At 43.8% G+C, this 23,835-nt stretch overlaps 1 protein-coding gene across 1 annotated transcript; it reads right to left on the bottom strand.

The window, feature by feature from the left end:
- Positions 1 to 7,215: 7,215 nt before the first annotated feature.
- Positions 7,216 to 20,641, bottom strand: LOC139388585 (ectoderm-neural cortex protein 1). The gene is made up of 4 exons (XM_071135338.1): positions 20,276 to 20,641; positions 14,181 to 14,408; positions 12,419 to 14,027; positions 7,216 to 8,737 (listed from the first exon to the last, which is right to left on the bottom strand). The coding sequence occupies exons 2-3, from the start codon at positions 14,400 to 14,402 to the stop codon at positions 12,474 to 12,476; spliced, it is 1,776 nt and encodes a 591-aa protein (XP_070991439.1). The 5' UTR covers positions 14,403 to 14,408; positions 20,276 to 20,641; the 3' UTR covers positions 7,216 to 8,737; positions 12,419 to 12,473.
- Between the last annotated feature and the right edge of the window lie 3,194 nt (positions 20,642 to 23,835).

The following is a 23,835-nucleotide window of genomic DNA, read 5'->3' as shown; positions in this document are numbered from 1 at the left end:
ATAAGGGCATTTTCTTTCACCCAACTTTTAACCAAATCCAATTATAGTTTTTTACAATCACTTTGGCACTAATTTCGGAACGTTAATGTCATTTTTCAAAACTCTAGAAACAAAACCCACAAACCAATGATCAAAATGCACATTTTTCAAAACTAACACTTTTTCCAATTGCTTGGATACAGTACACATAAATCTAAGATCATTTGTTCATTGAACTAAAATCACCTGTTCAAAATGACACAGCTTGACATCAAAGTATTACCATTTCAAAATGCAATTCACACATTACATCTGAGATGACTGTCTATTCCTTTCATTACAATGATCTAACTATCAATTGATACAACTGCTCAAAATGATAAGTAACTGTTGCATTACTCTTAATGCATAGTTTTATGGAAACTGACATGTTTAGATCATGAAAGTTTCAGGATAACGAGATCCCTTAACATCAATTACCGTGGAACATGAACCAATTGGACTACATTATCTATGGGTGTAATATTTCATCATTCTTTATCAGACATATGGTCCCATGTACCACTTTTCCAGACCATGTTTTCAGATTTGACATTACTTTATTAGGTACACTTATCTAGTACTGGGTAGGACCCCCTTTTGCCTTCACAACAGCCTGAATTATTCATGGTGTTGTATGTTAAGAGATGCCATTCTGCACACCACTGGTTTAAACAGCTGTTTTTTGAGCATTTGTGGCCTTTCTGTTAGCTTGAATGAGTCTGGGAATTCTCCTCTGACCTCTCTCATTAACAAGGTGTTTTTGTCCACAGAAATGGCGCTCACTGAATGTGTTTTGTTTATCGCACCATTCTCTGTAAACTGTAGAGGCTGTAGTGCGTAAAAATCCCAGGAGGGCAGCTGTTTCTGACAAGCTGGAATCACAATGTGTGGCATCAACAATCATACCACAGTCAAAGTTGCTTAGATTACTCATCTTGCCTGTACTAATGTTTGGTTGAACAACATCTAAAGCTCTCTACTCTATATACTCTATATATTGAGTTGCAGGCAGCCACATGATTCGCTGTTTGAATGTAACCTTCCTTGATGAGCTAAATCAGGTCTGTAGAGCTGATTGCATGACCTATGTCATTGTGTGGGATAATGTCAGGTTCCACCATGCTCAAATGGTGCCAGCATGTTTTCAGGCCCAACCACAATTTACCACCCTGTACTTACCCCCATACTCTCCTTTCCTTAACCCGATTGAGGAATTATTCTCCACATGGAGGTGGAAGGTATATGATAGGCGCCAGTCACAGGCAGCAGAGAACTGGAACGAAAGGTGGCCAAATGAGGTGTTGGCTTTAGGGATGATCAGTGAGATAGACCTGCTAGAGCGCGTGCTACGGGTGGGTGTTGCCATCGTGACCAGTGAACTGAGATAAGGCGGAGCTTTACCTAGCATGGACTTGTAGATGACCTGGAGCCAGGGGGTCTGGCGACGAATATGTAGCGAGGGCCAGCCGACTAGAGCATACAGGTCGCAGTGGTGGGTGGTATAAGGTGCTTTAGTAACAAAACGGATGGCACTGTGATAAACTGCATCCAGTTTGCTGAGTAGAGTATTGGAAGCTATTTTGTAGATGACATCGCCGAAGTCGAGGATCGGTAGGATAGTCAGTTAGAGCTGGCATAACTCAAAGGACATCTCTCTCTCTTTTCAACTCTACTTTCACAGAGGAAAGGTGTGTGTGTGTGTGTGTGCGTGCGTGCGTGCGTGTGTGTGTGTATGCTGGTGGGCGTGTGTGTGTGTGTGTGTGTGTGTGTGTGTGTGTGTGTGTGTGTGTGTGTGTGTGTGTGTGTGTGTACTGTAAAGGCTGAATCAGAGAGCTGCTATATGTGTTGCCAGGCGATGGTGACATGCGGGGACATTGTTTTTATCGCCTGAAGGCACGTCGTACACTCCGCCTGTGTGTAAGTGGGTACCTGGGTAGGCAATCATTCTGTTCCTGTTATAAATTAGATGCAGTTTTTCTTAGTCTGAATACACTTCATTGCTCTCTCTCTCTCGCTGTCTCTGTTAGTCCCTCTCTGTCTCACTCTCTCTTCCTCCCTCCATCCATCCATTCATCCATCCATCTGCAACACACACCAGAGGTTTGAAGTGAACTTGGTGAGGACAGACTTCCTACTGTAGTAATCACTGGAGGTCAAGTCATCGTTGGTATGTTATGTTTAGAGAAATAGGAGCTATTTACTGCTAGAAATGATATTCAACTTCCTGTCTTGATTAATAAGGGAATATTACTCACAGAGGGGCACTAGAGGGGCCTCCCAGTCCCTTACACACAGACCCACACATCAACTCATGTGCTAGTCTGTGTATCCTTATTATGCAGTCTTGCCACTGGGGGAGAAGAAACGTACTTACTTAGTCCTCGTCATCCTAGATGGGACATAAGGCCGCAACAATCTAAGGCCGCAACAAGCCCTGTCCCATGAGGAGGAAAGGAAAGAGGGAGGAAAATTCATATAATCTCACTCATTCACTTCAAAAATGGCTGTGCATCACAAACTGTTGTTTGAAGCTGAATGTCCAACCTATAAACTTTTATGCTTCTTTCAGTCGCTTTCCTGTGAAAAGCTGTGTGTGTGTTGTGTTTGTCTACATTTGGGGCCAGGACTAGAGCCAGTTCAACTAGTTTTTCTCAACCTGCCATCACCGATTAGGAGTTGTTTCAGACAATGAATGTAAACAGAAATACTAAGTGGAGCAGAGAGGAGAGGAAAGGAGAGCATAGAAGCTGGACTCCACAGTGCTTGAGAAATACAGTGATAGGCTGAGTCTCAAATAGAACCCTAACCCCATAGGGCTCTGCTCAAATGTAGTGCACTAAATAGGGAATAGTGGCATTTGGTGTGCTGTCTTTAGTGAGCAGCTGGGCTGTGCTGTGTGCTCTCTGCTCTGCAGTATGCAAACTAATGGAATGCTAAACGTGTTAGAGAGAGACGTCAAACAAATGGAGTCGACAGTTGCCAAGCAGTTCTGCACTGTATTCTCTGCACTGTCTCATGTGGAAAGATTGAGTGGAGGGAATAGGAAGTGAGAGATGAGGGAGGGAGAAAGCGGAGAGGAAGAGATAATAAGAAAGCGATATAAAGGCTTTTTTTTTTTTCATGATCTCCTTCTATCTCATCCCCCACAGTTTTCATCAGATAAAGGTTACTGTTGCCTAGCTGACTCGTCAGAAAAAGGGAAAGTGTCTGGGTTGTGTTTAGTTTCCTTGTTCCTTCCCTCTCTCCCTATCCTCTTCCCCTTTCTCCCTCTCTCTCCCTCTCCGTCACTGTGACCAGCTGCGATCCCAGAGGAGGAGCAGTGCCGAGACCTGCTTCTTTAACCTCATCAATCCAGCCCCAGCACTGCAGGGAGCCCAGCTCAGAGAGAGAGAGAGCAGAGAAGAGCAGAGCGGAAAGCCAGAGGCATAGATAGGGTGATTTCAGTCTCTCCTCCAACAGATCAAAAGGCTGTTTGGATGGATAATACACTGGGCTTTAATACCACTAGGACAATTAAAGTGAACTACATTCCCTGTAAAGCTGCCTAACTATATGAAACGGGGTAATGAGCTCGCTAGGCCTTCATGACCCAACGCTATGGCGCTGCTGATGGGAATGAGTGCGTTGTATTTTTCCTCGTACCAACTACTACTCAAGAGTGACGTCAAAATATTTGCAGCAGGTTCATGGGGGAAGTTTGCCTCAGGAGTGATAGATAGCCTATATGTAAAACCTTCATATGCTTTGAGTGTGCAGCCTGGGAAAGGTGTTGGATTTTGGTTTAAGCAAAAACCATAGATTAGTTCAAACCAATTTTAAAGAGGCTATTGTGTGTGTGTGCACCAAATAGTTACACAGTTAATATACCAAACATTAGGAACACTAATATTGACTTGCACCCCATTTTGCCCTCAAAACAGCTTCAATTTGTCGGGGCATGGACTCTACAAGGTGTCGAAAGTGTTCCACAGGGATGCTGGCATATGTTGACTCCAATGATTCCCACAGTTGTGTCCAGTTGGCTGGATGTGCTTTGGGTGGTGGACCATTCTTGATACACACGGGAAACTGTTGAGCGTGATAAACCCAGCAGCGTTGCAGTTGTTGACACAAACCGGTGCACCTGCCATCAACTACCATACCGCATTCAAAGGCACTTCAATCTGTTGCCTTGCCCATTCACCCTCTAAATGGCCCACATACACATTGTCTCAGGGCTTAAAATCTGTCTTTAACCTGTATCCTCCCCTTCATCTACACTGATTGAAGTGGATTTAAAATGTGATATCCATAAGGAATCATAACTTTCACCTAGATTACATTTGTCAGTCTATGCCATGGAAAGAGCAGGTGTTTGTAATATTTTACAGACTCAGTGTATAAAAGCTCAATTGCAAATAAAGACAGGCAAGGCAAGTAATTACAGTCAAGAGGAAAAACTCTTATGTTTATTTTGCTATGAATTTCACATTGTGAAAAAAATCTGTCACATGTACAAAACAATGTTGTAAAAAAATGGAAATCAAATTTTACTTGGACATGAAAAAGAAATGAAAGAAAACGCACATTGATAACAGTGCTTTTAAAGATGCATCCTGTCTGAATTTTACATCATTTTGGTGAATGCCTACAGCAAGCCTGCCGGGGAGAATACACTCTCATGTGACCGAGCTGAGTCTCGATAAAGGAGGAAGAGAGAGGGGGCAAAAAGAGATATGAGAGAGGTGGAAAAAAAATGCCACTCAACAATTATGTGTAAATTGGAGGGGCAGTCATTGTTGACTGTTGCCAGGGTCATTTGTTGTTCTAAAAGGGATTATACTACGGGTGGGTCTAATCCTGAATGCTGATTGATTAAAACCGCATTCCAGACAGTGTCTATTCCACAAATTACCACGTATAAACCTTGCTGTCTGTCTCTCCGACATTTGCAACATTGTTTCAATATTCAAATTCGATCTCCTCTAATGAATGAGTCAGGACGAGACAGACAGGCAGGCAGCGTTTCTCAGCCAGTCAAAATCATGAATCAGCTGGCATAATTTTTGGCATATGTGCAAAAAAATGTCAATTGAAAAAAGGTTAAACTAAACTCAGCTAATCAGTCTTTCCAGCTTCAGGTTGAAGTGATTGTGTTACTGTAGCTGTATTGTTGGCTAGGTACTCTGAACAACAGTGTCCTGATGATATGCCAGGCGAAATCGTGCCTCATTAACTTATTGTTATGGATGTATCCAAATAAATGTCACTAGAAAACAGCTTAAACAAATGTAAATGCTACTTTGCTGTTATTCTGGCTGCACTTTTTGACATGACTGTAAATTACCCGTAGTTGGCTAGCTAACAAGCAAGGGGTAAGAACGTTGCCAGCCAGTATGGCAATGGAACATTTAGAACGAACAATGGGGGTCTCTAGCAACCATAGATTTGTGTCGGGACTATATCTTGTGGAAGGATTAAATAGTATGAATAAATTAATCAAAATTTTAAAAAATTATGAAAATGTGTCAATCATTATTTGAATATGTTGGTAACCTGTTGTATAAAAGTGATAATGCCCTCCAAGCCGGGGTTTGGAGGATATATTGTCCCGTTTTGCCGGCCCTTGACTTCATCAAGGGCCTAACAACACCCATGCCAATTTATCCTCCAAACCCCGGCTTCTCGGGCATGATCACTTAAGTAACCCGCTTGTCTGATTTGTGAGGCCAGTTGGGCAGTGTTCTGTGAACGGGTTGGTTAGGGGGTTGACATCAAGGTGCTAATGAGTCTCCATAGAATTCCTCAAATGATTCCTGCTTTTGTAGGCCTGGGAGGTGGGCTATGAAGTGGGTAGCTCACACAATCAAACAGGAATGTGGAATGTTGCCCGTTTAGTTCTTAGGGGTTGAGGCGATTCACTGAATACAACCATTATACATCCTGGGAAAATCTATACAACTGTTAGCTTTTTTGTTGACATACATAATGATTTCATTGATGCTAAACTGTATATGTCAATGTTTTGGCCACCTAGACAGATAAACAGACAAAAAGTCCAGAATTCCCTTTTTTGGTCTTAGGATCTCTCCCCTGTCATATTTCTTCCCATACATCAGTGACACTATTGTGAAAAGCACTGCGGTGTCCGCCTGCCCTTATCAACACCAACACACCAAGATTACAGGATTCAACGAACCCATCCGCTTCCTCATCTCCCTCATTTTCACACTACACTAAACGGGAAGTATTCTGACTTGAGATCTACATGCTCAAATTGTCATGCAAGTCTCCCGTTGATATTAATAAATTATTTACAAGAAAGTCTGATTTACATACACTCATCTCAAGTCAGAATATTTCATATTTGAGTGTGGGACTTAAAGGGCCCAGGGACCTAGTGAGGGGACCTAGAGTAACGAACCCCTGAAGGGGTTGAGCCCAGGGTAGATGTGACACAGTCAGTCCCCCAGCTGTTCCAAGGACAGCTGCCACCTTCACATTCCTCACATAACTACACGGGGCCTGGCTAGCGGTGTCAGGGTCACAGGGTGTGTGTTTGTGTGTCACTGTGCTGATGTTCCTCACAGTTACTGCACGCCTCTGCCGCTAGCTTCGAACACATACAAATTCTCACAGCCTGCTTGCTTTTGTCGTTAACATTGTTGTTGTTGTTTTTCCTCTAGCAGTGTCTCTGTTGACACAACAACAAGGCCATTTGGTGTAGCGCTTTAGGCCCCAGTTTGACCAGTCAGTTAGTTACATTTAATCAAATGAAGCAGATATGCCTCATAGAAGTCAACATTAATATGTGAGATATTACACTACCCACTTGCACTCTGGGTAATCTGAGCGACGTCCATCCTACCCATGTCCATCCTTACTCTGACCCCTAACCCCTGACCTCTTAACCTCTGATCTGTACACCTCACTGGCCAAATGGTTGGAGGTGTTCATACAACCCCCCACCCCACTTTAAAAAGATAAGGTTCCACATTGGGAGAAACTCTGCAAAAAAAGCAGCCCAAATGAGAGAAAAAAATAGAGCAGCTTTAACTTGGGCCATGCATGATATACCCCGTTAAACGATAAACATTCATTCACATACTAATGTATGAATGCAGGCAGAGAAACAATATATAGGATTAAGCATTATTTTACATAAACAAATCAAGTAAAGTCATTTTCTTATAAATGAAGACTTCTGAAACATAATACATTGCAGCAAGATCAGAAAATTGATATTTTCAGTTTCAGTTTGGGTAAGCAAATTGACAAGATTCTCTTGACCAGAGAATTTCATGACAAACGTATCAAGTCACCATGACCATAGATGTTTTGAAGAATTCAGTATCACCGTTTAGGCAAAGCGGAAGATCAATCCATCAGTACTCCAACAAAACAATACTTCTCATTGGAATAACATCAGAACAATCCGTAAATAGTGTCCAAGGCTAAACAGTATTTTGTGTAGTACTACTGAGCTTGAATGAGCATTTTCTTCAGTTCTGTGTTGCATTGTCCTTTACTGTTCTTGGATTTGTGTTATTTTGCATGGGGAGAGTATAATAGCCTACAGCCAAAATGGGCTTCCTTTGGGGTTCCTCACATCAATATTCATGTCACCCCCTCCGCCAACCCCCCTCTCAGGCTCAGCTGGTGCTGGCACCTAAAGTCCCCAGGACACGTAGTGACAGCTAGAGCCAGGTCTCACACAAAACTGCCAAACAGGAACTCCCAACGCCCATTACAATGTTTTAAACCCCAAACGCCCACTAGGTGATGGGGACGGGAAGAGAAAGGGTTCTCTCTCTCTTTTTCTCTCTCCTCTCTCCTCTTCTTTGGCTAGGGCAGAAGGACTGGTGGCCAATAGAGCAATATAATCTCTCCCAGATGGAACGCAATGAGTCTAATGTATCAGATACACAACGGAGGCAACTAACAGAACGGAAGAGTAAAGAGTGGAGGGGAGGAGAGAGAGGGGATGTTGTTGTTCCTTCATTGTGCATATCCTGGATCAGTTTGTGGATCAGCTGGTTATAAACAAGCTGAAGAGTTTTGTCTATGTCCCGTTCTCTGGTCTGGTCACACACATGCTGATCACTGACTCTCCATCACGCACATGTTGATCACTGACTCTCCACTCTCCTCTCTCCATATGTATCCTATGTCCAGCCAGGTATTCTTCATGCCATTATATTAAAGTCCCTGTGCAGAGGGCGTGTTTTTTCCCGTTTTTTTCCCCCGTTTCATTTCACAGAATTATCAGAGTGAGAAGCGCAACGACATAGCAATACGACAAAGTCTTTCATGATTGGATGGAAAGAAATGCTGTGTGAGTGTGTGACTGACTGGTATGTTGATGGTTATTTTATGAAAGGCTGCGAAGCAACGGCGTCATTTGCCAATAGTACACTGGGATTAAGGGGTTGTTGTTATTTTACAGCACAAGCAGCAGTTTGTTGAGCGTGTTTGCATGAACAATATCCAAACCTCCCTCTCAGAAACGACATGACATCATTGACATTGTGACATCATTCTGTGTACAAGGACCTCCCAGGAGCATTGATGCTTCTTTAAACATCTGTGTACTCACAGCATCATCAGGATGGATCAAGGTGTTTTTTCACACTCACACCATGGTTCAGGTCTATTTATGGATTATTTTTTTTATTATTATTTTTTTTTTGCACAGACAGGAAGTTCCAATCCAGTGGATGATGCAAAACAGGGAAATCTAAGGAAAAATAAGAGAGAGAAAAAAAGCATTAGACAAAGAACACGACAGAGGACTTGTGTGAATGAAAAGCAGGAACGCAAACAGTGTTTAAGAGGTCATGGGAAGTATCTCTCCTTCATGCCGGGAAAAAAGGCTAAATAAAATGAACACACACTAGTAAGAGTCACTAGTTCAGGGATGGAAAAATCACTCAGATAGGCTCCAGATCCTATCTTCACTATTTTACCATAACCCCTCATTCATTTTTTTTCTCCCCTCAGCAAAAACAAAACAGACACTGCCTGCCCTGGCCTGGCATTTGCACCTGTTTCTCTACAGACGTGTGTCAGCGATATCAAGTATTAAAGCTAAAAGGCTAATTCTCTCCTCTGTGAACGTCCTCTGTGAACGTTATCCACTTTCCTCCCATTTCTTCCCCCAAAACAGTTAGGCTTTTATTTTTTTAGCATTCCCCCAACTCTAAATCCAGCTAGATATTTCACATCTGTCCAACTTTGGTTCTGCATCTCATTCTGACCTTTTTGTTTTAAAAGCGCATATCTTTATTTTTCCAGCATTACGCCACCGATGATTTATAGCCTAGGGAACACCCCATATCAATTTGAAAGATCCGTCTGTCTCGCCTTCTTCCCTGTGGCCCTAACTAGAGGGCCGAGGGGGGAAGCCGGTCTTACAAATGACTGTGGTATCTAGAGGACACACACACACAGGCGCACACAAGCACACACACGTGCACACATGTGCACACAGGCACACACATAACAGTAGCCCCCTCGTACATCCAGTGCAAGCAGCCAACTCTTCCTCCCAGAAGAGGTTTCTCATTTAGGCTTGGAGAAGCTCTAGGTATTCTAGCCTAGCGATGGGCAGATCTGCCTGGATGTCATAGCATAGCGAAGGAGGAATAACAATAAGCAAACATCTGTATCCTCTCCAACGCATCAGTGGAATGAGCAATCTGACTGATAAAATAAACCTAATTTGAGATTTTTTGGGGGGGTTCTATAAACTGGAGTTCGCTAGTCTTTACCAACCTTGGAAGTTATGAAATAGAATGATAACACATTTGATTTTATCAGTATTGGCACTCTTGCGAGACTAAAGCAGATCTCTGAATAAAAACATGGATTTGCTTGAAACCAGATTCCTTTGGGGCTTTAACCAGCAGGAAGGAATATACCTAAGAAAGGGAAGGGAGGAAGAGAGAGGGGAAAGTAAAGTTGAGTCCCTGTGAAAAGTGTTGAGTAGAGACCCTTCTCTCCTCTCTTCTTCCCCCTCTCCTCCCCTCCCACTATTTGGTAGACAGTAATATATCACTGTCACTGTGTCTCTGTGCAGTCAACACTTACACTACCTCAGTGACTAACTGCCATCTGAAATAATTGTACAACCAAAATCAGTCGTTTTGCATTGGTCTAGAGAGGTTTAAAGCCTTCACTACAGTCTCTGTTTCAGAGATGAGTCACTGAAGAAAAAGGGCCCCTTCTAAGTCAGGGAGCATTTCATCCAAGGAGAGCAGAGCAGAGAGGAGAGGCATATCAGAATCCCAGACAGAGCAGTGAGGCTGCTCCTAGCCGCTCCCTGGCATTACCAAACAGGAGACTGGAGCATGCTGGACAGCTGCAGCCCAATCATACTTCTCCTCTCCTCTCCATCTCTCCATCTCTCTCTCTCTCTCTCTCTCTCTGTCTCGCTATCTATCTCTCTCTTTCTCTGTCCCTCTCTCTTGGTCTCTCACTCACTCTCTCTCTCTCTCTCTCTCTCACTCTTTCCTGTTTCTCTCGCCCTCTCTTTGGCTCCCATCTCTTATGAGCTGAGAGCACGCAGCCATTTCACAAAAGGTTTGCGAAATAAGTTCTACCAAATGTGTGTGTGCATGCACGTGTGTGCACGACTGCCTGTTTGCGTGTGTGCATGTCTGCCTTTATGCATTCGTGTATGAGTGTGAAAGTGAGTCGGACTATGACACCAGGGTCTCCAGTGTTCAGAATGAGCAGGGTTGCCAATGGTCTATGCACTACATCCGTCTGGCCTGCTTATCGTCACTGAGGCCGAGAGAGGTTACTATGTAGGCCAACAGTGAACACTCACCTCCAGGTTAGGCACTTTTATTTGTCAGGGCATGGTGTATGGTGTATGTGTATGTGTATGTGTGTGCGTGCGGGCTGTGTGTTTTTCCTCATCTGTATGGCTGTGCAGCCGTGTTTTCTCTAAAAGACAGGCGCCAAAGCTTTACTCCTTCCCCACTCCTTTCTACGACCACCCTGTGTCTTCTCATCTCAGTAACCCCAGACAGCGACTGAAGAGCAGCAGTCTGCCTCCCTCCCTATCTCCCTCCCTCACCCCCCTCTCTCTCCATCCATCCATCCATCCATCCCTCCCTCCCTCCCTCCCTCCCTCTCTCTCTCTCCCTCCCACCCACCCAGCAACACACCATAAACTCATAAAAAGGAGGCGATTGAGAGTGGATTAGCCCCAGCAGGCTGTGGTCGCCTGCCTGCCTGCCTGCCTGCATGTAGATTGTTTAATTGGCCTCCCCTCCGCTCACTCCCCTCAGACAAATTTCCCCCACAGGGACAATAAAAGTATTCTATTCTGTTTCAATTACCCCTCTGTCCCTCCTCCCTCACCCCAACCCTGCGGCCTCAAAACTCACTTAACCTACCCATACGAACCCCTATCCTCTATTCTAGCCCTCCCACCCCTCTCTCTACATGGTCCCCCACGCACACGCACAAACACAAAGGGATGTCCAGCTATGGTGAAATATGTGGTGGGATGCATTTAGTTTATCCCTGTATCTGTGGTTTTCCGTGGTATCGACAGACACAACCACTCAAAACACACTCAGTACTCAGACAATGGAGGCTGTGTGAAGATGTTGCTTATTCAAAAACAATACACTTTAGTCTACCATCCTCCTCTTCTCTCCTTTCCCAATGGGCATCTCATTCTCTCTCTCCATCTCCTCAGTAGCCAGACATAGCAAATCCAGCTTTGCCGCTGAATCACTGAGCAATCACCTACTGGCATCATGGGAGAGATCTGTGTCTGTCATGGAGTAGATTCTCCTGAAATGTAACTGTACATACATATCATGTCAAACATACATACTGTATGTGGAAAATATGTCTATCCATTACATGCTGTATTTGTGTTGGCTCTGCCTACACATTATTTTAGTAGTGCCAGACAGAGAGTCAGCAAGCCACACATACTGTCTGCTCGGGGCTGAAAACCAGACGACAAGACTAGGAAATAAATAAAGAAGTCAAATAGCAGCGGCTGCTTGGTTAGTATTCAAAGCATGCAGTTCAGCTATGGCCAAATTCTCGTGGCAATATAATTAGTCTATCAATAGTCAATTTGTCCTTGATTCAATCAGGATATTTGTCCTTGTCCTTGTCAAAGAGAGACGGCTACTGAATGAAAACAGCTGGGAATTGAAGTTACAGTATGTGAATGTTCCAAAACACAGCCCTAATAGATATATGACTGAGTGTGTTTATAATAAAAACTGACAACAAGAAACTCATGCACTCAGCTCGGCTTTGAAACTCTCCAGTTTGGACTCTCCAGAATATCACTTATACATTATACATTCCATCTCTCTCCCCCACAGTAACAAACAGACAACAACACAGAGAGCGAGAGAGATAGAGAGACTTATCTCCATACCTCATGGGAGGGGGGTTGGATGGAGGTGTCAGGCTATCCCAGGATCCCTTGCAGCTCAGGCAGGGAGATGTTTCCAGGTGCTGACGAAGGCTGTTGGGATGAGGGAGTAGGGTACGGTAGTTATGCTGTTCCACGCGTCCAGCGTCGGATCATAACAGTCCAGAGTCTTACACCGCTGCGTGCCAAAGTAGCCCCCCACCACGTACAGTTTGTTACCTGACGCCACGGCCTGGCAGCTCATTCTCTTGGCTGTCACGTCTCCCACTTTAGTCCACTGGTACGTGTCGCTGCTGAACTTATAGGCCGAACACGCTGAGAACTCTGTGTCCCCACCCATCACAAATATCTGGTTTCCAAGGACAGCAGCAGCGGTGTAGCGCCAGGGCTGTGGGCAGGAGGCGGGCACCGTCCAGCGGTTCTCCTGCGGGTCATAGCACTGCACCTTGGGTAGTTTGTCGTGGGTGACGCTGGTGCCTCCGAAGGCAAAGAGTTTCAGCTTTACGCTGACCACCGCTGCGTTGCTCACACCCTCCCTCAGCGGCGCCACCATGGTCCATTTATTGGCCCCCGGGTCGAACTGCTCCACCTGTTTCAGGGACACTGAGGGCGAGGCGGGGAGGCAGCCAGTGCCGGCCGTGTGTCCTCCAACTACGTAGAGGCAGTGTTTCAGCTCGGCCGAGCCGTGGCCAAAGCGAGCGATGAGCATGGGCGCCGCCTTGGACCACTCCTCGTGCAAGGTGTCGTAGACCCACACGTCTTTGGACACACCGTTCTCTGAGCCCCTCCCGCCAGTCACATAGACATTACAGCCGATGGCGCAGGCGCTGAACTCCTTCCTGGGGCTGGGGATGTCTGCCTTGGGGATGATCTCCTTGGCCTTCTGGTCCACCAGGTACAGCTTGTCACACATAAAGGTCTGTCCTCCCAGCAGGAACAGGGCGTGGCTGGTCTTCCTGGGCCGGGCGCAGGGGCTTTTCACCACACCATCGTTCTGAAGGATCTTCAGCTTGCAGTGGATAGCCTCGTCCACCAGCTCCTTGCTCTTCAACTGGTCATTGATCAGCTCCTCTGTGGACACATTCTCCATGAGGAAGATGGCAGGGAGTAGAGCCAGGCGGACGGTCTGCAGCAGCTCAGGCAGGTTGCAGTGCCTCCTCTCCAAGTCGTAGTTGACCCAGTTGAGGGCAGCCTCGTAGACCAGCCTCTCATCCTCTGTCTCCAGCTCTTCGTGGGACAGGAGCTGCACCACCATGTCTTTGGGAAGCTGGAGGAAATCCTCTGTCTTGCAGATGGTGGGGAAGTTGCTGAGGCACATGCCCCAGGAGAGCTCAGACAGCTTCGTACACTGGTGGGCGTCGGAAAGCAGCAGCATGCCCAGGCAGTTGGACGGGTGCAGGTTCCTCTCCAGGAACTCGGCGCAGGCGTCCCGAATGTCCTGGAACTCCAGCATGTCCCCGGCCTCAAGGAGGGACTCTGCATTCTCCTCATTGATGACAACCCGGGACGTGTAAGCATAGTCTAATAAGAGCTCCAGGACCTCCGGGTGGATGGAGTCCCTGAAGTCCACCTCGCTGGCCTGGCTCTCCTTCAGCCCGCCAGAGAACATGGCCTGTCAGAGAACAAAGAGGATCGGAAACCAAGAGCGTTAGCTAATTAGTTCGTAAACCTTTTAGCCCAGCTAGTGTTAGCATTGTGGATAAACATGCATGTTTTCTTATGGGAAATGCTAACGGTTCCCTCTCTTGGTAATAAGTGTCTTTACCTCAAAGTAGCGGCTGCAGGCAGCCAGCACAGCACGGTGGCAGGGGAAGGAGCGACTCCCGGCATGGAGGAGGACGTCGGTGAAGAGACGCTGCTGCCGCAGCGTGTTCAGGTGCATGAGGACGCTGTCGGCATACGATGACTTGTGGAACAGGTAGATGTTCATGGAGCCGGTGCTGGCACGCGACTTGCGGTTCTCGTGGACACAGACAGACATTTTCATTGAATCCTGGGAAAGAGAAGAAAAAACAGAAATTGGATTTAGAATACATAACGTATCATAACAAAGTAAAACACACAGCCATTGGCATGAGTGATTCACAAAATGAAAACCAGTAGCCCATATATACCCAATAATATGGAAACAGAAACATGCATGATAAGATATTCAAAGCATGGGGACATAGAGACTTTGAACTGTAGATTTTTTTGACCAGAAAACCAGAATATAAATGAAAGCTAGTCCAAGCTAAACCCTGTTAGAGTGCATAACTCATCTCTACACAGTCCTAGGGAAGAGTACCGAGTCACCATCTCAGTCTCAGGGTGCTTCCCAATTGGCACCCTTATACCTTATATATATGGGCCCTTGTCAAAAGAATGCACTATATAGGGAATAGAGTGCCATTTGGGATGCAGCCTCAGTCACATTTTGATTCCGGGGACAGGTGTCTGATGTGATCAATATCAGCAGGGTCTCTCACTGGGCTAGGACAGGCTGGTCTCATAGACAAGACTTAACATAGTAAACAAAAATCCAGAACACTCAAATACATTTGGTATCGTTACATAAGACAGAAGGTTACTTAAGGGAAAAATGAAATGAGGGTGGTGGGTCAGGGTGGATGGGTAGCTGAATAAAGCGAACGTCTAGCAACCCAAAGGTTGCGTGTTCGAATATCATTACTGACAACATCAGCAACATTGCAACAACTTACTACTTTTTACATAATTTGCAAGGGTTGGCTAGGGGGAGAAAACTTTCAAAAGTAAACAGCAAGGCATGTACACCCCTAGAGTTCCTTAAGGAACAGATGCTAGCCAATGGTTTACATTTGCACCTTCGGTTAGTTGAGGGGTTCTTGGAGGAACCTTTTTGGTTCAATGTAGCACTGGGTTCCTGGAGGAACACTGGAGTGGAAGCGTGGATTAGTAGGAGTGTGGCTTTTTTTGGTGCCCCGTTAGAGTAAATGTCAGTCCTGTTCATCTGTTCTGTTGTATTGTCATCACATGTTAAAGCTGATCTAAAATCAAAAATGGCTCAAGTGATTCCATACATTGAAACTATACTGAACAAAAATGTAAACGCAACATGTAAAGTTTAAAAATCCCAGAAATGTTCCATACCCACATATATTAGACTGTGTGCATCCACTGCACACTCCATCGTGTTGATCATGATGGTGATCTAGTCAAAAAAAAAGCTTACTTCTCTAAAATGTGTGAGCACTAAATTTGTTTATATCCCATTTCTCCTTTGCCAAGATAATACATCCACCTGACAGGTGTAGCATATCAATAAGCTAATTAAACAGCATGATCTTTACACAGGTGTACCTTGTGATGGGGACAATGAAAGGTCCACTTTAAAATGTGCAGTTTTGTCACACAACACAATGCCACAGATGTCTCAAGTTGAGGGAGCATGCAATTGGCTGGATGCTTGGATGCCAAGCGTCACGTCTGGTGAAAAAACCTGGCACCATCTTTACGGTGAAGCATGGTGGTGGCAGCATCATGCTGTGGGCATGTTTTTAAGCAGCAGGGACTGGGAGACTAGTCAGTATCGAGGGAAAGATTAACGGAGCAAAGTACAGTGAGGTCCTTGATGAAATCCTGCACCAGAGCACTCAGGACCTCAGACTGGGGCGAAGGTTCACCTTCCAACAACGACCCTAAGCACACAGCCAAGACAACGCAAGATTGACTTCGGGACAAGTCTCTGAATGTCCTTGAGAGGCCCAGCCAGAGCCCAGAATTGAACTCTTTCAAAAATCGCTGGAGACCTGAAAATAGCAGTGACACTCCCCATCCAACCTGATAGAGCTTGAGATGATCTGCAGAGAAGAATGGGAGAAACTCCCCAGATGCAGGTGTACTAAGCTTGTAGCGTCAAATTCCAAGAGGACTCGAGGTGGTTATCACTGCCAAAGGTGCTTTGACAAAGTACTGAGTAAAGGGTCTGAATACTTACGTAATGTGATTTTTTGGGGGGCACATTTCTAAAAACCTGTTTTTGCTTTGTCATTTTGGGGTATTGTGTGTGTAGAAAAAATGATTGAATCCATTTCAGAATAAGGCTGTAACGTAACAACATTTGGAAAAAGTCAAGGGGTCTGAATACTTTCTGAATGCACCGTATGCCCTTCTTTGGAGTTTGACGTCACAGATGTGAGTTTTATGGAAGAAGGCACAAAATGTCACTGTCTTCCGTTGATAGATACAGACAGGTGCAGAAGATGGCCAGTAGCGATAAAAGACTGGAAATACGAACAAAACATCACTACAGCCAATCTTGCAAATCGATGTGTTTAGTAAGCACTTAATTGATGATGACTATGAAAGAGATATACAATCAGAAACGATGGTAACAAAACACAGAAGAAAATTCAAAGACAGAGCTGTACCTTCTGCATTCCCATGGATTGGATCTGTCGCCGTGCCAAAATACAGAGGCGCTTTTGAGAAGAGAAAGCGTCAAAGAGAGCGTGCGGAAGTTTGTAGTCTAGTCATCGCAGTTCGAGTTGATCTTATAGTGTTGTAGTATAGGCGCTGTACTGGTTAGCATATGTTGAGGAGATAATACACAGTAATTGTGTCACCTTACATCGTAATAGAAAGTACATTTTGTCATGTCATATTGCAGAATGGACAGAATAAAAATGAAAGGTGTTGTTGCATTTTAAAACCTTTTACTACAGTGGGCTTAATCAGGGTCACACAGAATGTTTATTGGTAGTCTTAAACAAATCTACTTTGAAACAAAAGCACACACCTTACACACATGGTTGTGGCCTTTAAAAAAAACACCTGCATCATGTCAGATGTAGAGTTGAAATGTATTACAGTGAGTACTTGCATCCCAATATTACACTTTATATACATCACAGAAGATGTAATATGTGAAATATAACAAAACTGTTTGACATGGATCGCAGCCGGCCGCGACTGGGAGACACATGGAGCGGGGCAAAATTGGCCCAGGGTCGTACTGGTTAGGAGAGGGTTTGGCCGGCAGGGATGTCCTTGTCCCATCGTGCACTAGGGACTCTTGTGGCGATCCGGGTGCAGTGCACGCTGACACGGTCGCCAGGTGTACGGTGTTTCCTCCAACACATTGGTTTGGCTGGCTTCCGGGTTAAGTGGGCATTGTGTCAAGAAGCAGTGCGGCTTGGTTGGGTTGTGTTTCGGAGGACGCACGGTTCTCGATCTTCGCCTCTCGCGAGTCTGTACGGGAGTTGCAGCGATGAGACAAGACTGTACCTACCAATTGGATACCACAAAATTGTGGAGAAAAGGGGGTAAAAAAAATGTAAAATGAAAATAATTAAAATAAAATAAAAAATCATAATTCATATTTATGTAAAATAAATTTAAAAAATAATGAAAATCCACAGTTTCTATGTCAAACTGTTTTTTAAATTATATTTTATATATTTAAAAAAAAAGTGTATTTTCTAAGTAAAATAAAAAAAGTAAAATTAAAATAATGAAAATAATAAACATTTTTTGTTGAAAATACACTTTTTTAAATATATAAAATATAATACAAAAAGCTGTGACTGAAACTGCGGATTTTCATTATTATTTTTTTTTTTACATAAATATAAATTATGAAATTGTAAAACATGTGAATAAAATTCCAGCCATGAGGCCAAAGAGGGCACCTTTGGTCATTGACTGCAGGAAAGGGCAATTGACTTAGTATCAGGTTTACTATTTTTTTTCATAATAATAATCACCAACGTCTGATGTGTTGGCTAGCCATGGTTCATTTGCATGACAACATTTCATGTTTTTAACAACTGTATAGCCTTGCGGGAAATACATGGTCCTGGGAACCACCTGGGGTAGGACTATTTGGTTGCATGTAGTCTGGTCTATTGTGTATTGTAACCCCCACCTCCACCTGTCGATAGTGGCTATGAGTATCCTAACAATATAATTACTTTGAGCCCCATTGCCATAGAAAATATATTACAGATTATAAACATCTGTGGCCCTCCGGTAGTTTTCTTCCTCACTCTCAAATATTTTGTCGTCAGACATCTTTGTAGGTGGCTGTTTACTTCGTATAACTAATCTGTAATGCTAGGCTACTGTTTTCACTTCTTCCCCATTAAAGTTGAACACAGACAGTTTTGTAGCTTCAACAAATCTAAAAGAGGTGTATGAGTTCCTCAAAAGCCTGTGCTAATCCCAAAGTTGGATCAGTTACCACTTTATTACGAGTGGCGCAGCGGTCTAAGGCACTGCATCTCAGTGCAAGAGGTGTCACTACAGTCCCTGATTTGAATCCAGGCTATATCACATCCGACCGTTATTGGGAGTCCCATAGTGCGGCGCACAATTGGCCCAGCGTCGTCCGGGTTTGGCCGGGGTAGGCGGTCATTGTAAATAAGAATTTGTTCTTAACTGACTTGCCTAGTTAAATAAAGGTTAAATAAAATATTAGCAATGTTAATATTAATATTATATTTAAGAATATGTCATATGCATAAATATTCAAGGCCATTTTTATTTGCAGTGTACAAATTTAACACGATGAACGGAATGACATTAATGCCAACGGGTGGCCAAAATGAACTATCTGAAAGCCACACCTTCAAAAAACTGCGCCTCCAATCTGATATCCAATCAACAAGATATTATTAAAAAGGTTCAAAATTGAACCCCTCCCTCACAAAAAAAAGATCCCAGTTTGAACCTTTACACAGGGGTTCCTCAAACACCCTTTTCAGAAGGGTTTCCTCAAAGATTCTGCCAGTGTGGCAACACAAAAGGTTCTTCCAGGCACCTTTACTTCTAAGAGTGTAGGCTATATCCTTTAAATGTTCAATCGCTGCAGGAAAAATTAACCCTGTCACCGGGCAAGATGTCAACAATACCCGTCTGGGTAAACTGCCACCATATGCTCATCTGCAGTGTATATTAAATATAATCTGTCCTAATTGTCATGTAACCGATATAATCAGCGCGGTCCCCAACCGGGTGTCACCATCTCTGCACGAGAGGTTAATTGTGTTTAAGCCCAACGCTCAATGGGACTAAAATTGAGGTCCTACCGAATTTAACCAAATTAGAAACATAAATGACACATCAGCAGCTATGTTGGAGCCATATCGCACCTGGTGCCCCGATTAATACGGTTACACCGGGAGCAGCTGTAATAGGGCACGCGGAGAGACCTCTTAGAACAGACCGGGTGAAATCAATGATAAGAGAACACAATATAAAGGGTATCCTAAAATGCAAGAGTTACATTCGCAAGAGATGATTTCTTCTGTTTACAAATAGCCAATAGCCTCATTTGGTGTGTTGTCTAGATGGGACTGGCATGAAGACGAGCAATCAAATATTGTATTTAAACGACATAGCCTGCATAGTCTAAAACTCCTCATAGCCTACCTATATGCCCTAACAATAGCACATTTTATATGATCACAATCCTTGCTTTGTCTTGCTTCTCTCCTTGAGTTAGGCTAGAATACATGCAGCCTAGAATAATAACATGATAATGCAAACGTTAAACAAAATAAAGTTCCCTATGAATATTGCCCTCTAAACTGTGTTATAATTTGGCATCTGATCTCATATAGACCTATGTATGATGAATTGCTTTAAATATTTTGCTGCAAAATGCATTAAAACAACGTGTCTTTAGGCTATGTCCATAAATTACGCGTTTCCCCAAAATAAGGCACAATAATGATGGAGCTTCTCCATGAATTCTGAAGTCCACGACGCCACATCTCAATAGATAATGAGAGAATGAGAATGCTCAGCTACTCCATGCATGGATATAAATCATAACAATAATGACAATTAGCAATTCTCTAATGTGGAAAATACAAGTAGGCTTTGTGCCGTACATACCTCCTTAGGTGGGAGTTCAATTTTGTCCGCTTTATCCCTCGAACATGCCACTGCTGTAAAAGTAGCCACGATGCTGGTTCAAGCAAGCCACTTGTGCTTGTGAGTATGCGCGTCTTGTGTTCCTCCGTGCGGAATAGCTATATTTGGGGAGGACCTGGACACTATTTCTATCCCTATAGAAATGTCAATGGACTCGAATCATCCAAATGTTTAGTTCAGTGATTAGATCTCCAGTTCTAAATTCAGCGTTCTGTCCAGGTTAAAATAAGGACCAATAAATACAAAATAAGGAAAAGGATTTGCGCTAGCAGCCTGACTCCAGACTTGCGTCTGATCCTATAGTAGTTCTGTCGCTAGCTAGTGCCTGTCGGTGGAGTCGGGTCTTCCCTAGGTAAAGTCAATGGGGTGTGTTTATAGTGAGAAACGGGGAGGACCGTCCCCGTGTCGAAGAAGCGAGTGGGAGGGGTATGCAAAATAGCCTAGTGTTGTGGTGAGAACCAAGCAGCAACAGAGGTAGAGGCGATGGATTGAGAACGCAAGACCTGAAGATTGGGCCCTCTGTTGATCAGATGGCAAGGTGGAGGTAATAAAACAGTAAACTAGTGTGAAAGCCAGGGAGAGAGCACAACTGCCGACTCACATCCAAGAGTGTGAATATTTACTCATCTGCAGAACTTTATTACAAACGGAAGTTTGACAAACGAATTGGATCGTAATCCATGAGTAGGGCTATACTAGCACTTCTCGTGGCTCCAATTGTAAGCATTGGCTCATTCCACATCCAACGCTGAACCAAAGCTCTTTCTTAACCTTTATAAGACTTGTTTGAGATACGTTTTTAGAAACATTTGGAGCTTAACCTTCATATCAGCAAGAAATAATTTTCAAAAAAACAAAACGTGTTGTAACTGAAAAATACTTTTGGTTGCTGTTAAAGCAAGTTGAAACAGTGTAGAGTATGTGTATATTTAGCATTTGTGAAATGATTTGGATGTTATATGAAAGAAGAGGGCTTTATGTTTCTAGAACCATACCATAACTTAGAATCAATTCATGTTTAGATGGAGTATTTGGCTGTTTTGGCTTCCAGGACCTGTTTGTTTCTGAACATAACAAGTAAGGTCCTTGGATGTTAAGGGTCGGCTCACCTACACTCCTTAACAGTTCATTCTTGGGACAGGCCTATACACTCTGTAATGTAGGCTTTTATGTGCTCATATTTTTTGCATCGTATTCTACTGGATAAAATGCACCAGATATTATTTACATGAGGCTTCATTTGAATTCCAGGAAGTCCATTTCCATACATTTTTTATAACTTCCTCATGGAGTATTGATGCGTTTCATCATCAGCATTTTGTATGCAGGGACTAGTGGCTTGTGCCATCATACATTCCTAATAGCCACTCCAGCACAGGTGTAATCTCAGTTAACCCAGAATTGAAGTCTTGTGTAATTGGTCAGCTCCTCAATTTAACACACTGAATCTGTCCTTGAAAGATTAGCACAGGCGTGGGATTGCAAATATTCACCTGCACTTTGCTATGTTGATCTTTGGTTGGGTTGCCCATAGCAGCAAATATAAAATAATGGCAAGAATTCCATACGGATAAATTTAATTACCATAGGCACATATCAAAGGTGTACACGGTGAGGACGATAAGAATAACGCTTTTTTTCATATAGGCCTCTCTTTGACTGAATGCACTCCATACCTGTGCATAGCCACAGAAGGTGGTTTGGGGTGGGTAAGTGTCCCATGAAAATCTCACTCTTAAAAGCTTATAATCTGTTAACTCCCAACTAATGTTGTTGACTTGTCCTATATTTGTATTTGTGGCCAAAGCATAAATTAGAAAAGAAACTCTTCAAAAACCCCACCTCAAACTTGTATCTCAAACAGATGTTAAAAATAATGCTGCTATTTCCTCATAAATAATGAACATCATGTTTTTGTAGAGACATCTCATTGGCTGAGCTGGCCAATCAGCTGTTTACTTGTCATTCATATTTTTTATGGACCAGTATACACCTACACCAATAAGTATTATGTAGAGTTAGGGGTTCAGCCAAACTCTTTCTCTTTTGCAAAGGTAGCAACAGTCAAAATAGTCAGTATGCTGGCAGAGCTTAAATGCTCCAAAGCCACAGGCCAGGATAATATTCCTGCAAGGTTCCTAATAGATTCTGCTGAGCAAATTGGCCCTTGTATTAAGCATATTGTTAATCTCTCTCTTGAACAAGACACCTTTCCCAGGGACATGAAACAAGCTAAAGTTATACCTCTGTATAAGAAGGGGATAAAATCTGACCCTGGGAATTATAGGCCTGTATTTATCCTCTGTGTAACATCAAAGATCATGGAGAGAATTGTACATGAGCAAATGTATGAATATGTTAACAAACAGGGTCTAATGTATGATTTTCAGTCGGGTTTTAGAAAAACATACACCACTGATTCATGTCTACTTTACTTGACTGACTTCATCAGGAAAGAGATTGATGAGGGAAATCTCTGTGGTGTGGTACTGCTTGACCTACAGATTTGATACAGTTAATCACTGTCTCCTAATCTCCAAACTGGAGCCACTGGGGTTAAGCAGTATCCCTCTAGGCTGGATAAAGTCCTATTTATCAGGAAGGGAGCAAGTAGTAGAGGTTAATGGTTCACTGTTTCAGGCAAAACCAATGAGTTGTGGCGTTCCGCAGGGAAGCATGCTTGGGTCTCTGCTGTTTTTATTGTATATTAATTGATATGAAAGATGCTTGTTCTTGCCGCCTTTTTCTTTATGTGGATGACTCTACACTTCTGGTGTCTCACAAAAGTAAAACTATGTTGGAGAGTATACTTAGCACAGAGCTTACTAACATTAGCAAATGGCCTGGACATTTTATCATATTACTCCAGTGCTAGCCTCTCTACACTGGCTTCCTGTCAAAGCAAGGGCTAATTTCAAGGTTTTACTGCTAACCTACAAAGCATTACATGGGCTTGCTCCTACCTATCTCTCTGATTTGGTCCTGCCGTACATACCTACACGTACGCTACGGTCACAAGACGCAGGCCTCCTAATTGTCCCTAGAATTTCTAAGCAAACAGCTGGAGGCAGGGCTTTCTCCTATAGAGCTCCATTTTTATGGAACGGTCTGCCTACCCATGTCAGAGACGCAAACTCGGTCTCAACCTTTAAGTCTCTACTGAAGACTCATCTCTTCAGTGGGTCATATGATTGAGTGTAGTCTGGCCCAGGAGTGGGAGGGTGAACGGAAAGGCTCTGGAGCAACGAACCGCCCTTGCTGTCTCTGCCTGGCCGGTTCCCCTCTTTCTACTGGGATTCTCTGCCTCTAACCCTATTACAGGGGCTGAGTCACTGGCTTACTGGGGCTCTCTCATGCCGTCCCTGGAGGGGGTGCGTCACCTGAGTGGGTTGAGTCACTGATGTGGTATCCTGTCTGGGTTGGCGCCCCCCTTGGGTTGTGCCGTGGCGGAGGTCTTTGTGGGCTATACTCAGCCTTGTCTCAGGATGGTAAGTTGGTGGTTGAAGATATCCCTCTAGTGG

The sequence above is a fragment of the Oncorhynchus clarkii genome, chromosome 29 (genome assembly GCF_045791955.1).
Source record: "Oncorhynchus clarkii lewisi isolate Uvic-CL-2024 chromosome 29, UVic_Ocla_1.0, whole genome shotgun sequence".
NCBI lineage: Eukaryota > Metazoa > Chordata > Actinopteri > Salmoniformes > Salmonidae > Oncorhynchus > Oncorhynchus clarkii.
The sequence above is the reverse complement of the archived record's forward strand: the minus strand, read 5'-3'. Positions and strand labels throughout refer to the sequence as shown.